Genomic DNA, 10,000 nt, shown 5'->3' with positions numbered 1-10,000 from the left:
TTTGTGTAGCCGCTGAGTTTAGGTTCCGATTGACGTACGAAGAATAATCCCTCTTATTTGTAACCAGAAGAAGTTGAAGCTTTTAAACATTCTCTAAATCAAAAAACAGGATATTTGACCTAAAAACCTCGCTCTCCATTAATTAAAACAACTAAATAAACACGGAATATTAAGCCTTTTTCCGACGTTTTTTTCCAAGTTTTTTCGGATGAACGTGGAAACGAACAGTCGGATTTGTCACCCTTGAATTGAAATACCAGTGTTGTTATCGCTAGTACGGAAATATTTGATTTATTGTTTTATTACTAGTCTTGTCATCAATTATTTTCATTATTACGCCCACTCAGCTGTAGTAGTAGTAGTAGTAGTAGTAGTAGTAGTAGTAGTAGTAGTAGCAGTAGTAGTAGTAGTAGTAGTAGTAGTAGCAGTAGTAATTGTTTTGTGTTACATTGTGTGTTGTGTGGGAAGCAAAACAAACTGAAAAACTCAAAATTACGTTGTTTGGTGTTGTGTCCAGAGGCAAAATAAACGCAAAACTCAAGAATATTGTGTTTGGTGTTGTTTGTGTTGTGTCGAGAAGCAAAACAAGTGCGAAACTCAAGATTAGAGTGTTTGGTGTTGTTTCAGGAAGCAAAACAAACTCAAAACAAGTGCAAAACACAAGATTGGGGTGTCTGGTGTTGTCTCGAGAAGCAAAACAAAAGCGAAACTCAAGATTAGCGCGTCTGAATGATTATTGCAACTCAAGTGAATGGGAGAGAGAGGGGAGAGGGTATGATAAGTGTCAATCACAAAACAAAACAACCAAAGAACAAAGAAAGAAAGAAGAAAGACGTAATTTTAAACGACAAAATAGAACAAAAAGCGTAAAACAAAGAAAGATAGTGAAAAAAAGGATAAATTTTTTAACGACAAAACCAAATGCAAACAAACGAATAAATTAGGGAAATAGGAAGGTGAGGTTAAACAAACGTAAAGGAAAGGAAAGATAAATTTTTAACAGCAAAACAAACGTAAGCAAACAGGGAAATAGAAGAGCAGATCAAGATGGAACGTAAACAGATAGAAATAAAAGACATTTGTAAGCGGGGAAACAAGCGTAAACAAACGGAAAATTAGGAAAAAAAAACAGGAAAGTCTAAAAGTCTAACGAAATATAAGTACGTAGGGAAAAAAATGAAGAAAATAGCTAAATAAACAGGAAAAATGAGAAAAAAGAGCAGGAAAAAACAGAAAACTAGGAAAAAAAACAAGGAAAGTTTTAACGAATATAAGTAGATAGGAAAAAAATGAAAAAAAAAATAGCAAAATAAACAAAAAATAGGACAAACGAGCAGGATAAAATAGGAAAAGAAACTCGTAAACAAACGCACAAGCCAAGAAAGGTCACAGCAGAAGGTCAGTGAGTCTGTATGAGGTCAAAATAGTTTAATACCAAGAAAAGAAGTAAAAAAAAGGTCGAAAATATATTCAAAAGAGGAAAAAAGATTAAAATTAGGAATGAAAAGTTTAGGAAGGTTTTTGAAAATAAGAGAAATTTGAAAGATGGGAAATAAAAAAAATGTTTGTTTGAGAAGAAGTAATAATTAAAGAATGTTGAGAGGGAGATTAATTGTAAAAAAAAAAATAATAGAAGTTGAAAAAAAATTAAATGTTCTATAAAATATAAAGAAAAAGAAAAATGGCATGATTAACTTAAAAATAGTAAAAAAAAAATTAAATATTTAAAAAAAAAAGTTTGACAGTTATAAAAGAAAAATTTAAAAATCCCTAAAATTAAAAAAAATTTCAAAAGTTTGAGAAATATAAAATAAAATATATAAAAATGTTAAGAACAAATTATAAAAGGAAAGAAAAGAAAAATAATATAAAAAAATGTGAAGGAAAATTAAAACATCACATTCAGGAAATAAACAAATCAAACAAACAAACAAACAAAAAACAAACAAAAAAAACAGCCAAACTCAAACAAACCAAAACAAACAAACAAAACAACAAAAACACAAACAAACAGACAGACAAACAAAACAAACCAAAACCAACCAACAGACAAACAAACAAACAAAAACAAAACAACAAAAAAACAAACACAACAAAAACAAAAAACAGACACACAAACAAACCAAAACAAACCAAAACAAACAAAAACAAACAAACAAACAAACAAACAAACAAACAAAGCATCACCACCCAACCCTTACCATTAACAGGACAGTGTTATTGGCAGCGGTGGCCACAACACCACCACCACCACAGCCTACCACAGCCTCACCACAATCCCCCTTGGGTCCATCGCTCCCCTGTCTCGCCACAACTACCCACCGCAACTTGATGCTCCATTCCACCACCGCCACCACCACTGCCACCACCACCACACCACCGCAGGATGCACCCACCACAGTAGAAGGTGTGGTAGAGATCCCTGCAACTGCCACAACCACCACCACCACAACCACAGCCCTGTCAGTTCACCACAGGGGCATCTGAGGGATCGGGGCGGGGCAGGAGAGACAGTTTAGCATTGTCTTCACCCCATGTGACTTTTTCAGGGGGTTTTTCAGAGGCGGGGCAGGGCAAGATAGACATTATACCTCTATCTTGCCCCCTGCCCCGTCCTACACCCCACGGAGCAAACTGGGAGATGGGGCAGGGCGATAGAGATGCTGTACAATTATCTTGCCCCAATACCCCACCCATAAGTCAGAAAATTACACCGGGGCAGGGGAAAGATGACATTATAGCACTATCTTCACCCCCCCAGCCCCCACCCGCCCCGCCCCAGGACGAGGGGAATCACATAGAGCTAGACAAATCAACGGGTCAAAGCTTCTGGGTGTTGGGTGCCCAGAAATCCACTCCATGCAGCCCTAGGACGGTGGAAATCCTGTCTCGGGTCCACAGCTTGGCGGGGTGGGGGGGCGCAGGGAGGATGGGGTGTAGAAATGAGGCATAGTTTAGATTTTGGGGGCAACAGATAGCAGTATTTGTTGGAGTAAGTCAGGCCGGGTCATGTACAATTCCAGGCGCATGGGTAGTCATAGTGTTTTTGGATCCCCCAGTACTGCGGCTTTGTTAATGATGACCCATATTATTCAGCAGATGTCCTGGACACCCCAAAAAGTTCGCCCCGCAAGGATCCGAGTCCCCGGGGAAGTCCCATTCTGCGGCAGAGACTCAGTGTAAGTGACTTTGGGGCATTTCAGGGCACCTCACTTGACCTCCTTACTCTTTGCCCCCCACAGAGATGTTCGTTGGGGCAGGGCAGGGCTTGGTGAGTGAGACGGGGCAGGGAATTGTGTTTGGTGATGGGGCAGGGCAGGTTATAGGTCTTGGGAAGGAGGCAGAGAGAGAAACGGGGCAGGGAAGTGGCTTTGTAACGACAGTGCAGGGCTGGTTAGAGGTCTTGGGAATGGGGTGGTGAGAGAAATGGGACAGGAACTGGTCTTTAGTGATGGGGGAGTGGCTGGAGAGGGGCAGGCATCACCCCTACACTTAACACTAAGAACCACAACACTCTGGAGCAAACCTAAGGGCATGTGGCGCTGACGTAACCCTGCCCAGCACCACCCACGAGACACACCAGTCAGGAGGGCCAGGCGGGGGGAGTCACACCAACCCCACGACACAGGAGAGAAATCCCACTGCATGCAAGGGAGTTGGGGGCAGAGCAGGGCAGGGAGGGTACCTGTAATTGACCTGACGTGTGAAGGGGAGGGCGAGGCGCACTGCATGGGTACCTAGACAGGGCAGGGGGAAAGAGCGAGTGGGTGCGAATATACCGTGGTGCCCTAGGAGACGCAAACCAGGGCAGGGTAATTTAAAACATTCATTAAATACATAAAACAGGAGGGGGAGGATAAGGTTTTTTCGGAATGTAGGCAACCACCCAGGGAAAAATATTCACCCCTCGGGGCGTCCATCGGGGCCACCACGTACACAAGTCAGGGTTTTGGCCGCACCCCGGAATGCAGCAAAGTTGTAGGGCCCAGTGTGACCTGTGGCCTGGGGCGGGAGTCGCTTGTCTGTCCCGCCATGCCCCTGACTGGTGAAGAGCTGGGTAGGGTAGGACTGGTGGGGTTGCCTCAGACGTACGTACAGACAGGTGCTATTACTATCTGCTGTGGTGGAGGTGCTGGGTGTGTGTTCTTTATTGTGTTTATATATTTAGTCTGTTGTGTCATGTTTTTTGGGGTTAAGTAGCTTTTTTTGGCAGTAAAGTTCGTCTTCTTCTGCGAGAGGGAAGGAAGAAAGAGAGAGAGAGTGTTTGTTTTGCGTTCGTTTTGATTCCAGAGAAGATAAGGAAGTGTATTTTCATTCCAAAGAAAAGAAAAGACGAAAATTATCTTGATTCCAGAGAGAGAAGTGAAAAGATTTGTTGCTTTGGTTCCGGAAAGGCAAAAGATGAGGTTGTTTTGACCGAAAATTTGCCGTGACTGCAAAGAAGAAAAGTTTTGTCTTGTTTTGATCCACGGGAAAAAATTTGTTTGTTTTGAGCCAGAGAGAGAAAAGAAAGTATTGTAGGTCTTGATCACAAAGAGAAAATAAGATTGTTTTGCCACAGAGAAGACAAGAAAAATTAATTGTGTTCACCCCAAAGAAATAAGAAGAAAAAATTTGTTTTCGCTCCACAAAAGAAAGAACAGTGCTTATTTTTTGTCTTGGCCACATTGAGAAAGAGAGAGTGTGTTGTCTTGAGCCCAGAGAAAGAAAGAAAAGAATTTGTTTTGACCCCAAAGAAGACGAGAAATTTTTGCTTTTTTACTTCAGAAAAGAAACAAAAGTCTTGGTTTTTGTCTTGGGACCAGTGAGAGAGAGAGAGAGAGAGAGAGAGAGAGAGGAGAGAGAGAGAGAGAGAGAGAGAGAGGAGAGAGAGAGAGGAGAGAGAGAGAGAGAGAGAGAGAGAGTGTTGTTATCTTGACCACATTGAAAGAGAGAGAGAGAGAGAGAGAGAGGAGAGAGAGAGAGAGAGAGAGAGATTATTGTTGACCTCATTGAAAGAAATTTTGTTGTTTTGATCCCAGAGAAAGAAAGAAAAGAGTTTGTTTTAATTGAAAAGAAGACAAGAAAATTTTGTCTTGAAGCCTTATTGAAGAAAAGAGATTTTGTTGTTGTCTTGACCCACAGAGAAGAGAAAAGAGTTTGTTTTGATCCCCACACAAGACAAGGAAAGAAAGTTTTGTCTTGACCTCAAAGAAAAGGAAAGTTTTTGATTATTGAGAAAAGAAAAGATGTAATTATTGTCATCCATGCCTTGAGTACAAAGTTATTATTATTATTATTATTATTATTATTATTATTATTATTATTATTAGGTTATGGTTTTTGTTAATGCTTTTGTTATTAACTTATTGCATGATTTTGTTGTTGTTATTGTTGTTATTATTATTATTATTATTATTATTATTATTATTATTATTATTATTATTATTCTGCTTTGCTTATTTGCTTGTTATTTTGCTTGTTTGCCAGCTATAACTACTACTACTACTACTACTACTACTACTACTACTATTGCTGTTGTTATTAGTACTGCAGCTGCCACTACTGTCACTACTACTACTACTGCTACTACTGCTACTACTACTACTGTTATTGTCAGTGCTGCTAATATATTTTGTAAGAACTTAAGATTGTTGTTAATTGTGTGTGTGTGTGTGTGTGTGTGTGTGTGTGTGTGTGTGTGTGTGTGTGTGTGTGTGTGTGTCATCTGAGCTTCTCCCAGGGGTAAGTCTCTCTCTCTCTCTCTCTCTCTCTCCTCTCTCTCTCTCTCTCTCTCTCTCTCTCTCTCTCTCTCTCTCTCTCTCTCTTCTCTCTCTCTCTCTCTCTCTCTCTCTCTCTCTCTCTCTCTCTCTCTCTCTCTCTCTCTCTCTCTCTCTCTCTCTCTCTCTCTCTCTCTCTCTCTCTCTCTCTCTCTCTCTCTCTCTCTCTCTCTCTCTCTCTCTCTCTCTCTCTCTCTCTCTCTGTGCATGAGTAAAATTTTTTGGTTTGTGTTGATACTGGTGGTAGTAGTTAATAATAGTAGTAGTTGTAGTAGTAGTAGTAGTAGTAGTAGTGAATGATGCATGTGTTAACTCATTATTATTATTATTATTATTATTATTATTATTATTATTATTATTATTATTATTATTATAGTTGTTGTTATTGTTATTTTTAGTTCAGTTCACAATATGTAGTGTATTTGTAGTAGTAATAGTAGTAAGGATCACATTGAGTTGAGTATTAATATCTCTCTCTCTCTCTCTCTCTCTCTCTCTCTCTCTCTCTCTCTCTCTCTCTCTCTCTCTCTCTCTCTCTCTCTCTCCTCTCTCTCTCCTCTCTCTCCCTCTCCCTCTCCACAAATTCCTAACTTTTCCTTCTCCTTTATAATTTTTTCCTCTTTTCTTCCTCTTCTTCCCTCTCACTCCTTTCCCCTCCCCTCTCCCCCTCTCCCTGCCCTGCCCCACCCCAGGACACCGCCCCGGGACGCGTGGCTTCGGGGTTCATCCTTGGCAACCTCTCTGGGGAAGGTAGTGAAGGAGGGTGGCCCCAAAATTTTCTTCCCCCGCCCCAGCCTGCCCCGCCACCACCCCCACCACTACCACCTCTGCCACACCGAGCCCTGCCCCAACACCCTCCCCTGATCTGCCGAGTAGGAAGGTCAGTAGTAGTAGTAGTAGTAGTAGGTAGTGTTGTTGTTGTTGTTTTCTTTAAGGTTTTAGTAAATATTTGTAGTTATTATTAAGCTATACCTAACCATCCATCTAATCTAACATAACCTGACTACCTAACCTAACCATCCACACACAGATAGTCAGCAGCACCATCGTAACGCCACTCGGGTGGAATAAGCGAGGGCCGCCCCTCCTCCACCAAGCCCCACCTTCAGCCTGCCAGCCCCGCCCCGGCCCCACCCCAGCCTGGCCTGGCCTCTGATGGTGCTGGGGATTTGAAAAGTGAGTAGCTAGGTTGGGTCTCTCTCTCTCTCTCTCTCTCTCTCATACACACACACACACAGAGAGAGAGAGAGAGAGAGAGAATAAGCAAACATACATATAATTTTGAGATAAGGGATTAAAATTATTTGTTTCGTGTATTACTGCTTCAATTTCCATTATAGGCCTACGTATCGAGGCCTATACATCTGTAACGGCCATTAATTAACGTCTTTTGTATACTTTGTCATTATTCATCACCATTTCTTCATTTCCCTTCAGTCCCCAAGTTCCGGGGGGGCAGCAGCAGCAGCGGCAGCACAGGCGGGGTGACCTCCGTGACCCGGGGCGGGGTGCGAGTGTACTCCGGGTCAAGCAAGCCAAGCCCCGCGTCCTTCCTATTGACCAACGTGACGTCTTCCTCGACTGTCCGAGTGTCTGGCCCCTCCCTGGTCATCACAAACACTGGGGCCACCACCGACCCCACCCCGCTGAGCCTTGGGGGGGCAGGGCGGGGGAGTAGAGTGATCCTGACCTCCAGCCCTCGCGTCCGCCCCATAGCAGCCCAGCGGGGGGTATCGGCCTCTCGTGCTCTGGCCTTGCCCCGACCTGCCCCGGCTGTCATGCTTGTGACCTCCTCCTCCCCTGCCCCGGTCAGCGCCCCAAGTGTGACATCAACAGCGCCCCTCGAGACACCTGCCCTGACCTCTGCTCCGCCCCCCGCCCCCACTACCTCTGCCCCAATCCCTACAGGGGAGTTGGCGCTGTTGGTGGCAGCTTCGGAGATGAGCGAGAGAGCGCGTAGGTCCTCCTCTCCCGCCCCAAAGAACTCCACCCCAGTTTTGGTGTCGAAGTTCACAGTCGGGGGGCAGATGGGGCAGACAGGGCAGGTCACTACTACTACTACCACTGCCACTACTACCACTACTACTATTAGGGTAACAGCCTCAGCCTCTCTTGCCAAATCTACTACCACAACTACTACTACTACAACTACTACCACCACTACTGTAGCAGCAGTCTTCCGTACTACTACGAACACCACCAAACCCACCACTACTACTACTACTACTGCTACTACTGATATTACTACCGACAATAACACTACTACTATTACTATTACTACTGACCCTGATACGCCTACTACTACTACTACTACTAAGGCTGGTAATAAGAATAGTAGTAGTAGTAGTAGTAGTAATAGTATAACACACCCACCTCCTTCTACTACTGCTACTACTACAACGACTACTACTGCAACTACACCTGCCACTCGCCCTAAAAGGTCGTTAGCACCACCAGTTAGGAATTTGGGACTGAGATCAAAAACCAACTCATCTTCCTCTTCCTCTTCTTCCTCTGGTCCTCACACACGCAGGAGGAGGAACAGTCGGGGTCGTTTGAGTTTGTAAGTAGTTAGTAGTAGTAGTAGTAGTAGTGTAAATGGTTGTATATATGTATGTGTGTGTATGTGTGTGTGTGTGTGTGTTAGTACATGAACACACACATGCACTGAATCATTTTTTATCGGATTATTATTATTATTATTATTATTATTATTATTATTATTATTTTTATTATTATTATTATTATTTCATTTTGTCATGCTAAGAAAACTGATGAATAAAGACAAGAAAATTAATAATAAAAAAATGTAAGGAAAAACTTAATAAAGATCAATAAACATACACATTTTTTCAATATTTCACATTTATAACTTTTCATACAAAACATCTAACTCAGCGCTGCCTCTTGTACATTCATTTTATCAAGTTGTTTACGCTGGTTTTCTTTTTACAGAGAGAGAAAAGTGTTTATATAATACTGTGTGCGTGTGTGCATATGTGGCAGGAGGACAGGGACTTGGCAACACTGCAAGACTCCCTGGTCAACACATCCCCTTGTCTAAACTCAAAAATAACACAGTATTTCCATTCATAAGTAACAATATTTCCCACCAAAACTCTTGCTTGATTACGCAGCACCAGGTTGTCCAAATGTAAACAATCTGTCAAGCTAAAATGAATGGTTTTGATGGAAATTGTGTTAGTTTGCCACACAGCACAAGATGGGAGGGTATGTCAGTGTTTACGTCAACCAGAGAGAGAGAGAGAGAATCAGTCTAGCAGTTAACATATTCTTGTGTACTTGCTCTCTCTCTCTCTCTCTCTCAGTAAAGTTAGAGATATTTCTACCTCAGACACACACACACAGATATTTTAAAAGGTTCAATTTGGCATCGATTTAACAGAATTTTTGGTCCTTTTCGAAAAGACCTTTGACTTAAATTTAAATCATTGTCTTCATCTTTTTGCTCTCTCCTCCTCCTCCTCCTCTTCTTCCTCCTCTTCAGTGTCCATTCATTGTCTTCTTTGTCTTCTTATTCACCCTCTAGTCTTCCTCCTCTTCCTCCAGCCACTTTGTCTTCTTTTCTCCTCTGTAGTCTTCCTCTTCCTTCTCTTCCTCCAAAAAACTTAGCCTGCTTAAATCTTCAGTCTTCTTGTTTGTCCTCTAGTCTTCCTCCTCTTCACTCTCCTCTTCCTCCTCCTCTAACCATTCCACAAACTTTGCCAGCTGGAACAGAGAGAGAGAGAGAGAGAGAGAGAGAGAGAGAGAGAGAGAGAGAGAGAGAGAGAGAGAGAGAGAGAGAGAGAGAGAGAGAGAGAGAGAGAGAGAGAGAATTAATTTATATGGTAAGAGAAGTGCCTTGTCTGGGCTGGCCTATGTGGGACCGCCAGCTTGGTATAGAGAGATAGATAGGAAATAGATAATGATACACTAATGATATAGAGATTGAACATAACAGAGAGGGAGAGAGAAATATTAATGATGATAATGACACAAAGAGAATAGAACAAACAAACAAATAAACAAACAGAGATCCCAATACATTTTCAAATAGGAACACACACACACACACACACACACATACCAGTCTCCCTAATAAACCAACGATTATTATTATTATTATTATTATTACTATTATTATTATTGCTATTGTTACTACTACTACTACTACTACAACAACAACAACAACAACAACAACAACAACAACAACAGTCAACTCACAGCAGTCCTCAGAGCAG

The 10,000-nt window shown here is 42.0% G+C and overlaps 2 protein-coding genes across 14 annotated transcripts in view; one reads left to right on the top strand and one right to left on the bottom strand.

Annotated features, from left to right (window-relative positions):
- Window positions 1-8,602, top strand: part of LOC135095407 (KAT8 regulatory NSL complex subunit 3-like) — a 19,908-nt gene extending 11,306 nt beyond the window's left edge. For 2 of the 13 annotated variants that reach the window (XM_063996213.1, XM_063996214.1), the window contains exons 16-18: window positions 2,211-3,179; window positions 6,452-6,639; window positions 6,790-8,602. The gene's annotated coding sequence lies outside the window, so the exon portion shown is untranslated. The remainder of the gene's footprint in view (window positions 1-2,210; window positions 3,180-6,451; window positions 6,640-6,789) is intronic. The other 11 variants (XM_063996224.1, XM_063996225.1, XM_063996218.1 and 8 more) reach the window with 10 other exon arrangements.
- A 1,372-nt stretch (window positions 8,603-9,974) lies between these two features.
- LOC135095474 (translation initiation factor eIF2B subunit epsilon-like) overlaps window positions 9,975-10,000 on the bottom strand; it is a 2,195-nt gene continuing 2,169 nt past the window's right edge. The window contains exon 4 of the mRNA XM_063996323.1: window positions 9,975-10,000. This exon is cut by the window's right edge and continues 142 nt beyond it. Within this exon, the coding sequence (XP_063852393.1) occupies window positions 9,975-10,000 (26 nt within the window).

This window comes from Scylla paramamosain, chromosome 49 (assembly GCF_035594125.1).
Source record: "Scylla paramamosain isolate STU-SP2022 chromosome 49, ASM3559412v1, whole genome shotgun sequence".
NCBI lineage: Eukaryota > Metazoa > Arthropoda > Malacostraca > Decapoda > Portunidae > Scylla > Scylla paramamosain.
This window is presented reverse-complemented; position numbering and strand designations above follow the sequence as displayed.